A 21,287-nucleotide genomic window follows, 5' to 3' on the forward strand; every position below is an offset into this window, starting at 1 on the left:
TTTTTGTGCTCAGTGTTCTGTTCTCTTACAATCCACCTTCCTTGTTGAAAAATCGGGCAGCAGCTATTGTCAAACAAACTCAAACTCAAACTCAAATTCAAACTCAAACTCAAAAGCATAGCTGAACATAACATAACTAAACAAACAGAAAGATAGAGACGTGATGAGAAAATAATGTCAATATATAGCAATGAAACTGAGAAAATAACCATATGAGAATTATCCAAAGTATAACAATCAAAATGAAAACAAAGTTGATTGTTTTTAGAAGAAAATACCATACGAGACAAGGTAATACTGCACTTTCAAACACCACAACTTGCATACTTGAACAGACCAACCTGTAACAGAAACATCCATACATGAAACACAATTAAATCGAGATTGAAAAACATATAAACGATCTGGCCATATAAGCTGACCCTTACCATATGTGACTGGCTATATTCGTATTTTACAAGTTGCTCTGTTGTGCCCACTAATACCACATCTACTACACTTGCGAGGCTGTCTCTTTTGTGATGTTTGCGATGACCGAATTTTATCTTCAACAGTTTCATATCTGCGTTTTCTATTCCTTCCAACTGATTTTCTTGACTCTGGTGGTAGCACATTGACCACGACAACATCTTCTGGCATGGACCAAGCATCCTCAGGAACAGCAATAGGATTGATGCTTTCATGATAAGCTTCTCGCCAAGCTTCTGTAGTGTAAAATAAATCAGTCAATGTGTGTGGCTGTCTGCCAACATGAAAACCAGCTTTAATTGCGTGCCGACAAGGTATTTTCATCAGGTTGTACTTCCCACATGAGCAAGTACGTCTATCCAAATAAACTAAGCAGTCGATTTTATCACCTCTAACAAGCAATCGACCATCGCTGACAGGGTAAACTGCAAATCTTTTGCCTTTCTTGGTTCTCCTTTCAATCTTTTTCTTCACATCTATGGTAAGAGGATGATTGTGCTTTGAAATCTTTTTTTTACGGTTATAAAACCACCGAGTCAGCATTTCCCTGATACTGTCCAACAAGGGAATGATTGGATACTCTCTCGGCGAACGCAAAGCAGAGTTGATGGATTCGGCAGGGTTTGTTGTCCTTATGTCATATCTATATCCAGAGAATTGACATCTTGCCCACTTTTGGACTTCAGCATCCCTTAGGTATTTTCCAATTGCCGGACTGATATTACACACATTAGCAAATATCTTTTCAAACTCAGCAACTCTATAAACCTTGGACGCCTTTGCAACCAACCCAACAAGTCATTTCCCATGGTAATATGTTACCACATTATTCAACAAATGATGAATGCAAATACCATGTTTAGCTATTGGATACACAGTCACAAGCGCCTTAGCAATGGCCGCACGTCTGTCCGAAATGAAAGCCAAATGATGATCATCAGCAATGACAATATTTAGTTGTCTCATAAACCATTCCCAAGAATTTTCATTCTCTGAGTCGACTACTCCGAATGCAAGAGGATACAAATTAGAATTTCCGTCTACAGCGTTGCAACCAATAGAACTCCTTTGTATTTGTTCTTCAGAAAAGTGTCATCAACCACAATAACCCTCCTTATGACTCTGTTAAATCCTCGTATCGATTGCCCAAATGCAATAAACAGGTACCGAAATCTCCCTTTGCTGTCAATCTCATACGATGAATGTGTACCCGGATTAGCCTCTCTCAGCATGTGCAAGTATTTCGGTATTTTTCCATAACTTCTCTCTGGTATACCTCTAACATCATTAACCGCATATTCACAAGCATCCCATGCTAAAGATTTCGTGATCTCACCGCCATAATCCATAAGCATAATATGTATTATATCATTGCATTTCGGCCCTTCCTTAACCCCTTCATATCTATGCATAATCAGACTTCCTATAGTTTTGGCCGAAGCAGTCCTACCCGGTTTGGTTTTGCTTGAAGGTGCACATGTATGTTCACCGACATACTTTTTGATAATGAAATATGCAGAATCCTTCAAACACTCTGCTCGAACACACCAATTGCATGCATTATCCTCACATCTAACATACCAAAGCTGTCTATCTGTTTTGATAACTTCGTAGTGAAAGTTATGCTTCATTGCACATATTTCGAAAGTCGCCTTCAGCAAAGTTTTGTTCTCAAACAATTGTCCCTTCTTAACAACATTGAGCACAGAAAACTTTGACATCTTATGTATGTCCTCTTTGGCCGAGATCATGGTATCAGCATGATAGGCATCCTCATCAACTTCGACTCTGCTAATCTTTTCTTTCTTTTTCTCGCACTGCCTCTCAACAAACACATGAGCTGGTTCGTTCCCCCTATCAACCGAGTTTCCCTCCTCTTGAGCAGTACTTGAATCAGCTGGCGACTTGTTAAGATCAAAGTCTGGTTCATTCAGATTCTCAACTTTGGCTTTAGATGTTACACACAATCGAGTAGAAACACACTTTTGAACAAAACCAACAAAATTTTGAAGCTGTCGATCATTTGCAATGATCACAGGTGGACAAGTTGATGTATTGATCAACTCAGTAGGTAGATAACTCAACTCCAAATCGGGTAAGCTATCTTCTTCCATATCAAAATCCTCCAAAACCATTCTTTTAAAAACTTCTAAGGTAGAACTTGATTCCAATAACAGTAGCCTAGCCCCTTTCTCATCAGCCGAAAAAACCCATCCCGTGGTTGCTCCAAACTCCCAAACACCACATGTTGTATAGATATGCATCATAGAACAAGAGTTTGTGAAAATCACAAGACAAACTATAGAGAAATCATAGGGAAATCATAGATTGGTGAAGAACATTAAAAATCGTTTTTTTTTTATTTTTCACGAAGCAAATCAATGAAAACACGTTTTAGGAAGTTAGAATATTTTTAGAATATTTTTAAAAGGGCAACTTCCTTAATTTTCAAAAATACAGTCTTTTTATCCGTAGAAGGCACCTTCTGCACTGTGTAGAACATAACAAAATTCCAGAATGTAATTTCTATACTAAGTAGACGTTCGTGTATGTTTTAGATTTTGCATTCCTGATAACTTAGAATACTCAATAAAAGTAGAAACATCTTTCTGAATAAAAGTAGCGATCATTACAAATAGTATAATTTGTATTCCCTATATTTAGAATTATAGTAAAAAGTAGTTTGTACGTTCTAAAACAAGTAGATGGATGTTTTCATTCTAGAATTCACTTTCTACTCACTCGTTTTGTGTAGAAACAGAATTCTACTTTAAGTAGAACGTAATTTAAAATCATGATTTATTATGTTTTTCAACCCAAAAAAAATATGTGTTTGTGTAAATGGGTGTTTTATTAATTGTTTATATTTTTAATAATTTTTTTGATTCTTATAACTATTTATTTCATTAATTTTAACATATGGAAAGGGTAAAAGAGAGAAAAAATGAAAAAAAATGGATTTATACTATAGGGACAACTATGCTGTTTTCTCGTTCTGTTTTAGCAATTTTTCCAATAATTAATTGAGTTAAACCAATTTAACCAATAAACAAATTAAGCAGTCATGCAATTAACCAAAGTCACAAAAGTACTAGCGCTTCTTTTTATGAGACAGGAGATGCAGCAATCTATTGACACATAGCGAATCAGATATCAATACAAAAAAATTATGCTAACCAAAGAAGAGCCAATAGAACCAATAACGAATATTGACTAAAGCGAGTAAAGCTAATAACCCATACACCATGCAAAACAAACGTACGTGCAAGAACACAAACTTTACTCAAGACCAAAAAACTGGCTGGATGAAGCATGGATCCAAATTCTGTTTGGGATTACCAAGTCACCTGTTTTTAAAATAAAAAAAACTTTTACAATGATCAGTCCGGTTAGTGCAAAGCAATAAACGGATATTTTGAGTTAAGACTGATAGGACCGTATTATATAAACTACGGAGAACTGAATATTGTAAAGAATAAATTTGATAAAATTATACCAAAGATTAAGAAAAAGATGATTCAACTGCAGAGGCGAAATATTATCTTTTTCCTTAACTCAAAATATGTCCCGTAGTGCAACGGTTCGATAACATAATGAATCCCAAAATACAACTGCAAAAAAATTTCTGATTTGCGTCACTCTATCAGAAGCCTGATGGAACTAGCGAAACTAGTTTTATGTGTACTCTCAGACTCAAAAAAGAAAAGAAGAGAAAACACAAAATTAAAGAATCAAATATCCAAATGGGAGAAATATTTTTACTACACTTGTTGTATATCGAGTCTCTGATGAGTTAACACAAGTGCTCTTCTTATAGCTTGCAAAGATGATGCACGTTATGTGATAATAATGGAGATCAACAAACATAACAAATCAATAATGGAAAATTGATTTCCATAACTTATGACTTTGTACGTTTCTTCTGCATAAAGAGGTTTTGACCAAATCAAAACTCCATCAATATACTTTACTTGGGTTTATATTTAATATTTAATCAAATATCAAAATATTTTATGAATAAGATTTAAAACAAATTAATTGACATGAAGTCTAACTAATTTATTAAATCTCAATTCAAACCCAAATATTCAAAGTGAAATATTTGTTAAAATTTATATTTAACCAAATATAAAGCTTATAAGTTTTTCATGTCATTCACTTTGAATCTCCATTTCTCATTCAAAACAACTTCGATTTTGACCAACAAATACACCATTTCATAGCGTTCACGGTGACGATTACATCGTGCCCAAATTCCGGTCTTTCCGACAGACGTCTCCGTCGAAAAACCCATCGGAAAAATGGTCCACACCACTTTGTCAAAAACGAGTTCCAACATCTTCCTCGAAACGTCAGACATATGGTTTACGATTGATATTGCTAATACAAATAATATATATAGTTTTTATTTAGGCTTTTATGATTTAGTTGAAATGCATAGAGAAATAAGGCAATATTTTTTTTGTTGGAATAAAAGGATTTCGTGGCATATATACTATTTAACTAAAAGTATAGGTTTAAATAAAATCAGTGGCAGGGTTATGTAATTACTTTGAAAATAAGAGGCACCTCAAAAAAGGGTTTTATGATTTAATAGTATTGATGGCGTTCGAGTTATATTTCTCAAAGAAACGACGAGGGTAATGAACGGTTGATAAGGAAACTTAGCCTTTATTATATAGTATTGTTTTCTTCACTAGATCATTTTTTTGTCATCTGCTAAATTAATTTGAAAATATGGAAGTTTTTACACAAACCGACAATGAACACATTTTTTCTAGAGCCAAGAGCCGACAAAGATCACTGTCCCTTCGGAGCCAAATGAAACAACAAGGTAAAGGACAAAATGAAAGGATGGAAAACTAAAACTTGAGCCGCGAATCTTATCGAGAAAATCGAGCATATGTCCTGATGATAGCAACGACTGGGAAAAAGTGCACCGATCTTCAAACTACAGATAAAAACAAGTCAATGAAGCTTGTTTGTGGATTGAGAGATATTTCCTATCCAAAGAACCAAGTTGGCAGAGACCTCAAAGCTCGCACAGCATTAAGCCGGTACTTTCATTGGCTCCAGCCATATCGTAACACAAATAGAACCATTTGGATCTTCATATGAGAACCGAGAAAAACACTCTTGTCACTAACCAAAGCAGAAACCCTCCACATTTATTGAAACAAGAATCTTAGGCTTAAGCGTAAACCATAATCATTCTTCCTTACCCAACCAACCAAGAATATAGAGAGTGTGGAAAGAGTTGGAACCGCAAGAGCTTGAGATCCTTAAACGCCAAAACCGAAATGATTCGTAAAACACTTAACCACATATCTGAACCGGAACTTACTACCACCGCGAACCAGATCACAAGTACAAACCCAGAACAGTCAGACAAATGAATCTTTTCTCATCACAAAAACGACTCCTCCACACTCCTAGCCTGAAGCTAATACTGATAAGAACTTACGGCAATTGGAGGCCGCAAACAGGATAACTCCAGGTGAACAGAATCCTTTGCTCTTCACCGGTGACGGACTTCGACCAAACCACCCAAGACCACCGTAAAGGCCACTCCAGATACTGAACCTTTTGCTTCTCCAAACCATCCCAAGCTAGAAAGGACTCAAAAACTCACGGACTCCACCAAAGCCATTCCCATCACTGCTACAACAGCGACGAGAAGAGAGCCGTCGAAACAGACCTTCAGCTTGTTCAGATTCACGACCACCAAGCCTAGATACAAACTACAATCGAAGAAGAAATAGAGGGAGCTGGACCGGCGCGTGTCAGAGGCGCCGCACAGAAGGTGAAGATGAGGGGTCGAGAGAAATTAGGTTTTTCTTAGAGAGGAACCTTCACTAGCTCCTTATTAGTTTGCCAAATAGATTACACAATAATCTGCGTAAAATATTTGATAGCATCCACCAATCACAAGGGATTAACGAAACTTCTAGAGAGTTTAATCATCACTCACCTCATGAAACACCAAACAAAACATCAATTAAAATTCCTCTTCCGTCGAGCTTAACACCGACCCAACATGTGAACGGGTCGGCCGGTCCGGCACCCAAATGGAACATGGCGATCTCGGAGGCAGTTCCTTTACTTGATGTCCACTACAATCGTAGAAGATCACTCCGGAATAACACAACGGCTCACATTTGTCTCCCATTAAAATCTTTCTCTGCCAAATGCCATATTCCTCCTCCTCTTCCTCCTCTATCACCATCTCCAACCCCGTCTTTGCTTTTGTACCTCCACAGCCGTCGTAAGCTTTTTTCTTCCGACCAGCCATAGTCTTGGCCTTGTTGCTTAAAGTCGTCAAAAGCTCCTTAGGACGTCCTTTGAGTTTAAGCTTCTTGGAGACTCGGCTTGCGTATCTAGCACAACGTACTATGAGTCAGTACATTTCGTGAGCTCTATGACAAAATATATTAAAATTAATATAACTGAATTTATCAGTTCTTCCTTATTTTAATATCTGTAATAGTTTCTTTTTATCACAAAATGCAATAAACATGAGTCAGTATTTATTTATTAAAAACAAAAATTCAAAACTATTTGATTAGCCAATATCGATATTTGTTGGGATTTATTAAATTCATGTCCAACTCTATATTGTTTGATTAGTACGATATTGTCTACTTTGGGCTTTAGGCAAGTCCGCATGGTTTTACTCTTGGTTTTCATCCAAAAAGGCCTCGTACTAATTAGAGTTGGACATCTTTATATATTAGACATTCTTTCGTCTAATATCCAATGTGAGACTTTGTTTGATATTTCACATTCTCTCCTTCAAACTAATGACCACACTCATCTCGTGTATTTTTCCTTCAGCAGATTATCTTGGCACCACCTTGTACCAGTAATCGCAGGGCTTTCTTTTGAGAATGTGTCTTTCATAACATCTCGTTTCTTTGAGAATGTTCTCCCACAACATTACAGGTTCCATGATCTTTTGACGTTTCTGCCATAAACCTTCTCTTCCACCTTGAAGAGTCTCATTCTTACTTTAAGGGTATTTTGGTCTTTTTGGCGAATCTCGTCAAACCTGGCTCTGATACCAATATTGGGATTTATTAAATCCATGTCCAACTATATATTGTTTGATTAATACGATATTGTCCACTTTGGGCCTTAGGCAAGCCCGCATGGTTTTACTTTTGGTTTCCATCCCAAAAGGTCTCGTACTAATTAGAGTTGGACATCTTTATATATTAGACATTCCTTCGTCTAATATCCAGTGTGGGACTTTGTTTGATATCCCCTAGACTATATTTGCGAAGTGATTTTGCCACATGTCCTATCTACAATCATTTTTACAAAAAAAAATGATGACATGGCTAACAAGATTGATGACATGGCCTATAGTTAATATGACATGGACAATCACATTTATTACTGACATATATTTTTGGTACACTTTATTGAATATGGCAATAACTAATACATTACATTTAATGTTGATTTATATTTTTGTTAAACTTCTTAAAATATGGTAATAATTCATAAATCATCACTAAAATAAATATATTGAAATATGTATAATTATACAATTTTTATTACTAATATTTTCAAAATTTTCTACATCTTTTTTAAAAAAGTAATAAATTGTTAATCGTAATTTCATTAGTTTCTTTTAGATATCTACAAATTTTATAAATATTGTTTAGTTATAATTTTTAATAACTATACAAATTTTATATGATTTTTAGTAATTTTATACAAGTTGATTTAATACATTTAACCAAAATAAATAGATAAAAAATTTTATCTAAGATTCGAATTTTAAATATATTACATATATATTATTAAATGTAATTTAAAATAAACAAAAAAATTTTTTCTTAATTTTATGTTTAAATAATCAACTTTATATTAAATATCAGTCAAAAATAATAAAATATATAATATTAATAAATTTTATTTTAAATATAATTTAACTTTTAAAAAATTTATCACTGCATATGGTGTATGAAAACACTTAGTTTCACAATATCACTGCAAAAGGTTGATACCGCCATTAACAATTTTAAAAGGAGGAAAAGAACAGACTAGTTCCGACGACTTGATTTTATTAATTAGGTTATGCGGGACAAGTTTATTTTAGATAAAGGCATCTTTTCTGGAGTAACATATTATGTATTAGCCGATTTATATAAGATCCTAGTTTTTTTTTTCTCTAAATAAGCTCGTTAATGTTAAATGTGTAAAGGGCTTTAGTGTAAATGTGTTTTGGACAAGTTACAAAAGAAAATTGTGTTTTGGATCTATATCCTAGTCACACTTGCGAAGGCGTTTCCATCATGAAATCACGACTTACATATCCTCTACATGTTGGATAAATCTATCAAATCAACTTGATCGTTATGAACCATCTGTTAAGTTATAGGATCCCTTCCGATTAACTATGCGGAAGACTTTGTTGTCTCAGAATGTTCATATAAGAATTGAAGTACCAACTTTGGATCAAATCGACGTGGATCGGATTAGATTGCATGGATCGGATTAGATTATGTGGATCGGGTTCTGATACCATATTAAGTTAGATGAATTTTAACCTAAAATCATTTGGTGATAAATGATTGATCCATCTAAATTTTATATCATTTTGGATTCTTTCCAACTACCAATGTGAAAGATTTCGTTCTAATATTCAACCTCAAATCTTCAAATTTTGAAGTTTTGTATTATCCAACCCAACTTCAAATCTTCAAATTTTGAGGTTGTGAATAGTGAAACTTCAAATTTGGGGTTTCACTGTTCACCACCTCAAAACTATCTTTTATTGTTTTTTTGGTCGTTATAGTTATTTATTTTCATAAATACATATCTTATATATTAAAACAGAAATCACAAATTAATTTATGTGTGATATTTTAAAAAATGGACCTTCACTAGAAATCAGTTATCATTCATTTAATACTCTTTTTTTTTTTTTGACAACAAGACATTTACAGACTCATATTGACTCTGTAAACCAGATCGGCAACTCCACATCCATATGAAAGACGAAAGACGGTTGTTTCCTAGTACTACGAGCCAAGCTATCCGCCCGTAGGTTCTCCGTTCGGGGTACATAGATGGTATCTGAGTTGTGGAAGCTTCTTCGTAAAAGCTTAATATCTTCTAGGTGGCTGTCAAATGCTGGTCATTCTTCTGGTTCCGAAACCATCTTAACCAATTGAGAACAATCCGTTGCAAACGTAAGCTGAAACTGTCGTAAGTTCTTCATACATTCCATTGCCCAAATCAACGCCTCCACCTCCTAATACATTCCATTCCATTCATTTATTACTCCTAATACATCATTCCTAATACAACAATAGACTCTTATAAAACCGGATTGGTTAACAAACACATATTTTGCATTAACTAATAGTATCCTAAAAATATGTTAACCGACCGTTTTTCTTTGTAACACCCGTTTCTTATATTCACCGAATATTATGTTCATTGGTTTAGTTAAATTATTACTTTAATTTTTTAACGCAATTAGATTTAAGTGTTGGGATAATTGTCTGGTTTAGATTCTGTTTGAATTTGACTGTATATTTCGTTGCTCAACCGGATCTTTAGATGGTGGCATTTTAATATAGCTTTCAGGATACATTAAAAATATATGCGGTGTTATCCCATGTATATTAATTGAGGAACATTTGAAAAGATGTAACCTCAATTTTGTAATAATAAAAAAAAACTTCTTGTTTATGTGTCAATCAATTATGTAGTTAATTAGTCCTACGTGTCAGCCTCACATTGAAATTGAAAAACATGTTGGTCCAATTCAATTTTTATATCTCACTTAAAACATTTAATACCAACTATATGATATCATATGATATTAACTAAAGAAATATGACTATTTATTATATATTATTTCCTTAAATAAATCCTACGAAATTACCTAATGTGATTATGATATATATAGTAATTAATGATTTTAAATAATAAAGATTTGCTAATAATCTGTATGATTTCTATCATTTCTGTTTAATTCTTTACTATTAAAATAAATTACATAATTACATAAATCATATATTAAAAATTTAGATTTTTTTGTATATGTTGTATTTTGAATTTTTCAAAACGAGTATAAATTACTAAAACTGTTAAAAGTCTCACATAAACTTTTGTGATCAATGTTTAAATTATATTCTATAATAAGATACAATGATAATAAAATCATATAAATAAATAATTTTATTTTAATAGGTGTTTATGTTAATATATATATACTTCATATCGTTTAAATTTAATTATATATCATATACGATAAATAAGATTGATTGTTTTGATTTATTTATTCTAAAATGATTGCGAATAAACAAGAGCGGTCATTAATTTATATGTGCAAGCAAATTTATTACATAATAGTAACTTATTTATTAGTTATTTAATATATAATTATTATTTTATTATTTCATAATATGCAGAAAAATATAAAATAAGTATTTATTCTGCACAAGACGCAGATCTTAACCTAAGTATGTATCTCTTTAATAATTTTGAAATCTTAAACATTTTCTAAATCTTAGGCCAAAATAAAAGAAAGAAATGAGAATAAACTCAAAAATCAATATTTATATCGAGCAATAACCAAAATGACACAAAAAGAAAAAAACTATCGAAGATAGATAGGATTGGCACATGAATGTAAACTTCTCATAACCATAATTAACTATTAAATTGCTAAATCATGATATAAAACCGAGCTGACATAGTTTCATTGTAACCAAATAGTATGCATGAGATTCTTCGGCCTAAACGTTAGCTTTTTATGCAATAAATAATTTTTTGACCTAAAATATTTTTAAAAATGGGATCAGTTCATTAGTAAACAAATTATGTAATTAACAAAAAAAGTTTTAAAAAATTATTTAAGAGCCAAATATATTAATTCGATCAATAATATAAATTTTTTTCCATACCATATTTCTTGAACAATTTTCATATAAATTTACCCTGCGCAAGGCGCAGGTCTTATCTTAGTTTTTAATATATGTGGTGTTATGGTTTATATGTTGGGTAACAAGAAAAAAACAGTTCGATTATTTATAACTAATTTTGTATAATCACGTTTCTGCATAAAAAAAAATTTGTTAGCTTTTTATTTTGGGCTTAAATTAATTGTATATTGGGCTTAAATAAATAATAAAATAGATTAGTGACCCATTGGGCTAATTATAACATTGATCAGTTTAAATTGTCACATTTAAATGATTTACACTATTAATTGAAAATATATAGTTTACTTTTTAATAAGATTAGTTTACTTTTACGAACAAAAATTTTATTTCAAATATTTAGAATAAATATAAATTTTGAAATATATTCTATTAAAATAGAAGTCATAACTTTTTTCATGTGTGTTTTTTTTAATTTGGACCATCATTTAAATTTTATATATTAAAACAGAATTCATAACTTTGATTCATGTGTGATTTTTTTAAAAATTGAACTAATGGATATATTCCTAGAAAGTCATGTTACATTTAATATCTAATCTTATCATTTAAATTTTGGGCTTACCAGAAATTTTTATTGGACTATCAATAATTGGATTTAAACAATAGATGATCCATTGGATTGATAGATAATATAAATTAAATAGATATAATTTAATGTTGTGATACTATACCTCTACATGCTAAATATTTAAATATTTGTCGATGTTAAATTTTAAAATTATAAAGATTTTTTTTCTAAATAACAAAAATCATATTATCTAAAAATGATTAACCTTTACTACCTTAAACCAATGAAAAAAAATTTTAAACTATATAAGTTATTTTAAAAATTAAACAAAAACTAAATGTTTAATTATTTACTTGATAATATAAATCTATGAAGCGGAAATTTTAATTTTTTAAAAACTTTATAAATTTGGGAAATGTTACAATATATTTGAATATGACAATAAAATAATATTTTACTAATCTTTATATATATATAGTTACGATTTTAATAATGAAATAATAATCCAAAAATATATATATAGAAGAAGATACAAATACATGTGAAATTTTGAAACAATCTATTCAATGAAAAAAATTTACAGTAAACTTATTATGTTTTAAAAATTGATAGACACATATATATTATAATATATACCAATTTAGAATTGAAAACAAAATATTTATATAAAAATAAATGAAAACAAAAATCTGCGTGGTTGCGCGGATCGAGATCTAGTACTAAACTTAATTTAGAATAACTTAAGTACACCAAAATAAAATAAGATAAATATTACATAACATTAAAATAAAGTTCACACAATATAAAATACATAAAATAAAGTTTAACACAAAATAAAAAATACATTAAACAAACTTGTGTATATGTGTGTTTTTTCATATATATGAAATTTATATCATCGTTTGGTATATAATATTGTGTGTTGTATAATATATTAAATGTATGTTTTATATGTATTTGTGAAGTTTTTATCATCATTAATAACTTTTGTTAATGTCAAAGACTATAATGCAAATAAATAAACTTTTAAAGATTTTTTTGAGAACTAATCTTCAAATTTTATTTTGAAGTTTTGCTTTCCTTAAAATGGAAGTCTTGGGTTGGAGATGCTCTAACTGGTATGATAGTAATTACTTGAAGATTTGTGTTTCCACTAAACAATAGTTAATTTCGGTGTGTATGAGTGTATCTATCAGTTAATTAAATCTCCTTTGGTCCAATAGTCCACTTAATTCTCTCTTACGTATCATTCACATGGAAAACACCTAGGGGTGGGCGTTCGGGTATCCGTTCGGATTCGGGTCGGTTATTTCGGATTTTCGGGTATTTCGGTATAGAGGTGTAGAACCCGTTCGGATATTTCTGTACTTCGGGTCGGGTTCAGATATTTTTAGTTCGGATTCGGTTATTTTGGATCGGGTTCGGATATTTAGATTTTGAAAAAACAAAATTAAATTTTCATTTCTCAAATTTCTTGTAGTTAAAAATATAACTTTCACTTAAACTAATTTTTTATTTTTAATAGATTGAATGGTTAATAGATTTGGACATAACATTTTGAAACTAAAAAGACATTAATTTGGTTATTGCTTTTAAATTTTTGATGTAACTTTTTGTTAATTTTTGAAATAAAAAATTTGACATGCATTTTAAATGAGTATTAAATCGTTTTCACCGTAATTATATGTATATCATATGAGCTTAAAATATGTATAGTATCAATATAAATATTTTATATAAAATAAGAGATGTAAACTAGAAATATAAGGTTAATTATACATATGTTCGGTTATTTTCGGATATCCATTTGGGTTCGGATATTACCCATTCAGGTTCGGATATCCAATCTCTCCTAATTTAATATCCGTGCGGATATTCTGCTACTTCGATTCGGATTTCGGTTCGGGTTTTTCGGATCGGGTTCGGGTGCACTTCGGATATCGGGTAAAGTGCCCACCCCTAAAAACACCTAACACTTTACGTAGTTGGTTAGCCATTTTAATTAAGGTTCATTAATTAGAATATTAAGGAACGCTAAATGTAGTTGACCCATTTTTTTATTAACCCACTAACAAGTTTTCGCTTCGAGTTTTATCTTACGGGCATGAAGAAAAAGTAATACCTTCCACTGCAAACAATGGCGAAACAGGCAAGGAAAACTTGGATCTTTATAATACAAACTAAACATTATTATCTAATAAAACTATTACATAACATAAATAAATAAACCAAGAATGTTATATTTTATAAAGAAGCACCTTATAAATATTTCTTTTATAAGTGACTAAAAAAAGTGTTTAAAATAATAAAAAACTTATTTATCTTTGATTTTTCAATCGAGTTAAAACTTCTTAGAAATATAATATTTTTCATGTTTTTAGATATAAACCTCTAATTAGATAAAAGTAATTATTGAAAGTTTGAAAGTAATAGGATAATGATGACAAAAAAAAAGGATAATATTGACATATATAATGTATTTTCTCAAAAAAGAATAAGTAAAAGTTGATGACTAATTTTTAATTTTAAAAAATCATCTAAAAAACAATTTATCTTCAAATTTGAAGTAACACTGTTCATCATTTAATTTTAAAGTAAAAATAAAGTAAAATTGGAGTAAAATTTTATTCGAATTAAAGTAAAAATAAATAAATAAGTAGGGTTGGAGATAGTTTTAGTGTCTTGTGACCTCATATTAATGTTTCCAATTCATTATTTAGCTTATCACAATTCTAAGAGAGAAATTAATCCACATATATGCAATAAAACAACTATTAGTGCTTTAAGTTTTTCTATGGAGATATTTACTTCGAAGAAGGTAATGTAGCTAGAATTGTGAAAGTGGTATGTTTGTTTGGTAGTGGTCAATTAGTCATATGAGAAAACATGTAATAAAACATCCTTATGGGAGACATATTATATTTGGTGATTGAATGAGAATATAAATGCAACAAGACAACAATTATTAGTGCTGGCAAGATTGTTTTAAAATAGTACAATATATGTAGATTTTGGTGACATTGTGTAACCACTTGAAAACAAAATATCATAAATTAATGATTGAAGTGACTTGGTATTTTGCAACCAAATATTCAAAATCAACGATAATTTACATGAATATATATATATGTAAAACTGTTGCATTTTAACTCGTGAAATAGAAAGAGAAAAATGTTGAAAGCAAGTTTATTCTTCCTTTGTATATTTCCATTGTTACTCATGTTAATTTCCTCTTCCTTTGGAAGTGCTGAAGAAAAACACCTAGGTAGTGTTTTCCTCAAGTTTTTTGTTTGATTATAAGGTTTCATTATTCAATTATTTAGCACTTTCTTTCTTTAAAAAAAAATCTTGTTAATTTTTTTTGGTTGCAATAAAGTTTTACTTTACAAAAAAAAAAAATTATGATGCTGATTGTGAATCCATATTTGTAGGAATACATTGTTTACATGGGTTATTGTTTCGACTTTAGGGATACTGTTGACTCAACATATAAATGTTATCTGAGAGGTCATTGGACAAAGGCACATTTAACTTAAATATGCTGATTAGGTTATCGGATTAATTTAGTTCTACGTTTAGTTTTCAAGACACTTTATCAATTGACACGGGAAGAAAATGAAAAATCTCTTTGAAATCTCTTGTTTTAGTAACCATTTTAGCTTCTACAACACTATGAAATCCAAACGAAAATCATTTATATCAATTGCTCATTAGTTCACATTATATATTAAAACTACTCTCTTTGTATTTAAATGATTGATTTTTTAGATTTTACTTTTGTGTTGCTCAAAAGAAGACAAAAATTTGCTTTTGTGTTGCTTATTTTTTTTTTGCTTTTATGTTGCTCAGAAAAAGAAAGGATTTTGTTTTTGTATTTAAAAATTGATATCTATCTTTCTATACTATTATGAAATTATTTCTTTGTCATGTTCTCGATAATTTTAGATAATTTTGATTATTTGAAATGTTTGTTGTATTATCAGTGCTGACTACCGGTTGCAAAACTGTTCCAAGTGAGCTCTGCTAGAATAGTAACGAACGTGAGTATGTGGAATTCACATACAAAGCAGAGGTGTTGGGAACTAAGTTCGAAGTTAGAGTAGCTCCAGAAGAATATTGACATTGAACACAATGCGCGAGAAGAAATCCTTCAAGCTTACCGTTTCATGAAATGGTCCGAAAGAAGGTAAAATCGTGTCAGCTCGGTTGATATGGTCTGATGGTGCATTGTGAGAAGCTCCATTGTTATTTACTCGAGAATAACTAAAGCATTATGTTTCTTGTTACAATTAAGACTCTTGTCTATCAACGCTTTATTGGTCTGATTTTTTATAAGTTGATGAATCATAATGAAAACTTTTGAAACAAAACCTTACATTGGTGAGCTCCCTGCTCAACTTAATTTAATTTTCTTCACTAACATGTCAATTAAAGAGACTTTTTGAGAAAACAAGTAACAGACTTGGAAGATCGATACGATCAATTTTCCTAAGAAGATTAAAAATGGAGGTTAAAAAGGAATTTTAACTAAAAATAAATATATTTTGTGCTGCCGGACTTTGAACCCGGAAAATCCATTGTTGATGAGGAGTTTTAACCGGTATGCTACAGCGGATCTTAAGTCTATTAATTATAATTAGTGTTATATACGGTGGATTTTATGACGTTTAGAAGAATAAAAAGGTAAGCAATTGTGCATTTTTCTTTCTTTCTTTTGTGTAACAAAAATACTCAATTTGTGGATTTCTGGGGTAAGCAGTTATTATAGGCAGATGTTTGTTAGATACTCAGATAATCCAAAGGAGTAGCACGAGCTCACAAGTTTCCAACTCTTATGAGAAAGCTTCTGACAGAATACAATTCTTTCTGTTACTTAACGCTAAAGAAATACTAAACAGAATCGAGACATCTAGATGATCAGTGATCTGCAAGTTACATAGTATTCTCGTAGTACCAAAAGTCTTGAGTTAGAATACAAATTGCTACGAGGAATCATGAAGATTGTGTTCTACCATCTTTTTCAGGTTGAAGTCATATACGAGCAGAGAGAAACCGGTACATAAACTTCTTCCTTCCCCATTTCCACCAAGTGGGAACACGAACGAGCTTCCTTTTCACCTGGTTCTCTGTAAAACCAGGGGAGAGATTTCATTAGGAGAAAACTGTAAAACCAGATATTGTATATGGGAAGGATCACTCACTTTTGTTTTCGATCAGACGTGTTTCCCACTCTGAGAGTAAATTGGAGTAGGCGGTAGCAAGTGATGGCCAGAACTTCATTTGGATATTCATTACATCAAGAACAGTTTCTAAGCCGGCTTTTGAAGGCGTGGTAGCTATAGGCAAGTCGTCATTCTCAGGATTTTCACCCAGAAGCACCTTTATAGATTAAGCGGGATCGTGATGAATAAACGTTTGTCTCCATGTTGAAAGATATGGAGATTGAAAAATAGAGACTAACCTTGATCACTGCTGTAGCAGAAGAAGAGATGGAGCGAAGATTGTAGCTGCAAATAATAACCAAAGGAAAAAAGCTTTAGATTCTGCCCCTTGAAAACAAGAGACTATTCAGAAACTTCGAAACCACGTACCCGCCCTCGAGAATAACTAGCATTTTCCCACCGCAGATATCACCCAACATCTGTGTCATTCGAGAATAACCAGCTGGAGTTACCTGAAAATAAGAGTAAGCTTGATCTCTTAAAAGCAATACCGAGTTGGCAATAGACTGAACAGAACGCTCTCTGATGAGGTCCACAAGACAATACTGATTACAAAAGCTGTCAGTATATAAAACTTACATCACAGCATCCTAATGGGTCTCCTCTAGCCGCATCAAATCCAGCTGATACGATGACAAAATCAGGAGAAAATTGAGAAGCTGCAAAGGGGAAGAAGGTCTCCAGTTAGAATCAGACTGAACAAAGAATGAATGCACATTCAGAAGATCGGTTCACTTCCTGAGCATATTAGTCATCAACTAAGCCAAAGCCTGGTTTGTAGAAAACCAGATATTTGTAAAGATTAGAGGTGTCACAAACTCTAAAGGGAAAAGCAGAACACGAATCTGTACCTATGGGTAAAACCACATGCTGAAAGGCATAGATGTAGTCTTTATCACCAACTCCACCACAACTCCATGGAACATTTACACAATAACCTTCAGCACCATTTGTACCAACCTGCACCACAATCAAATATTAGTAATTGCTTCATTACACTTCAATAGATGTTCAAACAAGAGAGAAAAATGTAACACCACACAATACAAACTAAAAAAAAGAAGCTAATATAAATGGATATGTTGCGGCAACAAAGCCTACTAAGGAATACAACAGAAAGGCATAGATACCTCAGCAGCAGCTCCAGTACCAGGATAAAAGTTCCCCCCTTCATGTCTGTGCAAGGAAATGTACAGTACCTATACAATTGTTCCCAATAATTAAGGTCAATTCACAAAAAAATAGCTTACTACATCCAACAATCCAAGAATTAATGAGAAGACATCCACAGAACTAGGCATGCTTACAGATTTGTTTTGCTCGAATATCTCTTGGGTTCCATTTCCATGATGGACATCCTGCAACAATGGAGAAAAATATTCATATTTAGCCTAAACACATGCTGCAAAGAACAAGAACTAAGAAGCTTGTAGTTCTACAGAACCACCAAGCATTGAGTTATCAGCGACATTACCCAGTCCACAATCAGCACCTTCCTTGCCCCTGCTGCCTGTGCTACTAATGCAGCAACAGCTGCATTATTGTGAAGGCAAAACCCCATAGCATGTTTGATGCCAGCATGGTGACCAGGAGGTCTAACCTGACTCAATCAAACATGTGGTGTACTTACAATTTCAAGCAAATGTCTTTAAACTTTAAAATTATGGTGACTGTTGACATACCAAAGCGAAACCATTTTTTACACGGCCAGAGTAAATTTCTGTAGCAAGGTCAGCGCATAAACCTGCTGCAAGTCTAGCAGCACGTGCTGAATACTCGTTAGCATATGTATCAGTGGTGAAGTAGCTGCCAGACATTGGGAATAAGATGAGCAGTGAGGGCAAAAATAAGCAAACAAATCAGGTAAACAAGCATGTGTTTGCATACTGAACACTGAAACGTTACGAGTAAATTCTAACCTGTAGAGAAGCTGGCTTGTGATATTAACAGCGTCAACATGCTCTGAAGTGTGGACCTTAAAAATAGTAAAATACAAACCAGTAAATGACTTGTTTGTGAAATAAACGAGCTACTCGCAGTTAGAGATGTCTCTAAGACAATTAAGTAGCAGCTCACCATCTGGAGCTCTTGTTTCGTGATTTCCCTTGCATGAATAGGCAAGCATCTTCCAGGAAAGACGCCTGCAAGTTTTGAAATGTGGTCAATAAGAAATTGCTTTCAACGGTAATAATATGGCAAACTGGAAGATATATGCTAACGACACTATACCAGCAGTGGCAAGACTAGCAGCTATAGCGCGAAGACGATCAGGTCTCTCGGGATGTGGTTGTGCCTTCACTTCGAACTTATTAAACCATGCCATCAACACACCGTTAAAATGGAAACACTTGCAAGGAGATAAACAAATCGTACAGATTTCTCCGGAAACTAAAACAGTAACAGAGTAATACTTCAGAGTGTAGCAACATTCTCTCGTCGAAACCAACAGCTGTTGAGCTAGTTGCAGATGAGCTTCCTGAGATCAAGATAAAAGAGAAGTGAGCAAGCTTAGAGTTACTTGAAGTTAGATAATGTTCTCCAAGTTAGACCAAGTTCACACCTACCTCCACATTTCTCTTCGACTTCAGTGAGACCAGTGTCTTTGAAAAAAGGAGATGCTAAGTATCCATGCCTGAGGATGCCAGATTCCTTGTGCTCTCCACATATCTGCATCAAGGAATCAACTTTAGTGATGCTTAGCCAATACACATTGTGCATATACACGTAAGCAGACACTTGGTAATGATAAGAGAGCACCAAAAACAACAGTATTCAAACATGAAAAAAAGTAAGCAAAAACATACATAACAATGGACCATATCACCAGGATTCGCCATAGTGCAATTAACGCAACACCATTTCACAAACTCAACGGGAATATTCTGCAGCACAGGCTCCCAATCACTATCATCCTCCTCATCTTCTTCATTCAGCAATGCATCTGCACCGTAGATATCCTGAAACGTCATTTCTCCTCTTGAAACCCTAGCTCTTTTCTGCACAGTACATTGACAGACACATCAACCCCCAAAAAAAATCCATACATCAAGAGAGGAAAGTCAATGATTTAAACTCACAGATGATGAAACTCCAGTGTCTCCATTGCTAAGCTCATCGAGGTGAGTTTCTTCACCACCGTTGGCATGTTTTCTCTTTGAACCGTCACAGGAACTGTCCAGAGTTTCTACAACCATTGTTACCTCAGCAGTGACTGAAACTACTAACCAGCAATCTTCGCTGTGCCAAAATAAAAGTAAAAAGAGAGCTTTTTTTTAATTAATGTGGACAGCTAAATAAAAAAACGAACCTAATGTAAGAAAACTCTTCACGGACTCTTCACGGCTACGAAAAGCAACTGAACCTAAACTAACTTAACTTACTTTCCTTGTGTATCTTCGAAATCGATCTCCCTATTGATAGTCAACAATCTAATTTTCACTACAGAGAGAAAGCAAACTTTTTTACCTGAAGAACTACCGGCGAAGCGATGAACCAAGTAGGCTGCGTCGGGAGCGTGATTTTACGAGCTACCACGGTGGCGCAACGGAGCAGGAGAGAGAGACAGTCAGAGAGACGAGGACGATGTCATGTTACATCTACGATTATTTGTGCTAAATAACACTGTTGCGCTAAACGTTGATGATCCAATAGGAAAAAGGCTCAAGCCCATTATCGAATACGAAGACAACTAATTAATTTGTTTTTTCACTCGTTTTATAACGATTTTTTTTTTTTTTTGGGTAAGTATTTAGCATTTTTTTTCATGGTTTTTGGTGACTAAAAAAATTGATTCTTATAACTAAAATATTTCAAGTTTTATAAAAATTATGAGATATATATTTTATATTTTGATTAAAAAACTTTAGCAAAACATTTTTGTTTTTTTTGTCGACTTCTATTTCATTTCATTGCCCAAAGGGCCGATGATTACATGTGGAAATAAAACAAAACCTATTATATCAAACAAGTAATAAAAAGGAGATATGAGCCTCAGTTAGGTCATCCACGTAGGATAGGAAAATCGTCCAATCAGAAGAGTCATTCTTAACACGTCAGCACGGCTATGGTAATGTTGGGCTTCGTTTTTTTTTTAGCCCAAATGTTGCCCAACTGTGAGCCCAG

General features: G+C 32.6%; 3 protein-coding genes across 4 annotated transcripts; all 3 read right to left on the reverse strand.

Moving 5' to 3' along the window:
• Positions 1-69: 69 nt before the first annotated feature.
• On the reverse strand, positions 70-2,603 carry LOC106292175. Its single transcript, XM_013727794.1, has 5 exons — positions 1,636-2,603; positions 1,291-1,534; positions 459-1,245; positions 284-341; positions 70-121 (listed from the first exon to the last, which is right to left on the reverse strand). The coding sequence occupies exons 1-5, from the start codon at positions 2,601-2,603 to the stop codon at positions 70-72; spliced, it is 2,109 nt and encodes a 702-aa protein (XP_013583248.1).
• A 3,863-nt stretch (positions 2,604-6,466) lies between these two features.
• On the reverse strand, positions 6,467-7,470 carry LOC106292176. The gene is made up of 2 exons (XM_013727795.1): positions 7,409-7,470; positions 6,467-6,845 (listed from the first exon to the last, which is right to left on the reverse strand). Exons 1-2 carry the CDS (start codon positions 7,468-7,470, stop codon positions 6,467-6,469), a joined length of 441 nt encoding a protein of 146 aa, XP_013583249.1.
• A 9,265-nt stretch (positions 7,471-16,735) lies between these two features.
• Positions 16,736-20,760, reverse strand: LOC106295990 (histone deacetylase 15). 2 transcript variants are annotated; one of them, XM_013732020.1, is made up of 18 exons: positions 20,631-20,760; positions 20,243-20,402; positions 19,970-20,161; positions 19,730-19,832; positions 19,577-19,641; positions 19,395-19,470; positions 19,242-19,306; positions 19,085-19,140; positions 18,848-18,971; positions 18,640-18,765; positions 18,473-18,523; positions 18,296-18,364; positions 18,017-18,125; positions 17,745-17,824; positions 17,535-17,617; positions 17,405-17,450; positions 17,145-17,322; positions 16,736-17,069 (listed from the first exon to the last, which is right to left on the reverse strand). In XM_013732020.1, the coding sequence occupies exons 2-18, from the start codon at positions 20,357-20,359 to the stop codon at positions 16,975-16,977; spliced, it is 1,635 nt and encodes a 544-aa protein (XP_013587474.1). In that variant the 5' UTR covers positions 20,360-20,402; positions 20,631-20,760; the 3' UTR covers positions 16,736-16,974. The 2 variants fall into 2 exon arrangements, with proteins under 2 accessions (XP_013587474.1, XP_013587473.1); XM_013732019.1 differs by having other exon boundaries at positions 16,756-17,069; positions 20,243-20,397.
• Between the last annotated feature and the right edge of the window lie 527 nt (positions 20,761-21,287).

This window comes from Brassica oleracea, chromosome C5 (genome assembly GCF_000695525.1).
Source record: "Brassica oleracea var. oleracea cultivar TO1000 chromosome C5, BOL, whole genome shotgun sequence".
Lineage (NCBI taxonomy): Eukaryota > Viridiplantae > Streptophyta > Magnoliopsida > Brassicales > Brassicaceae > Brassica > Brassica oleracea.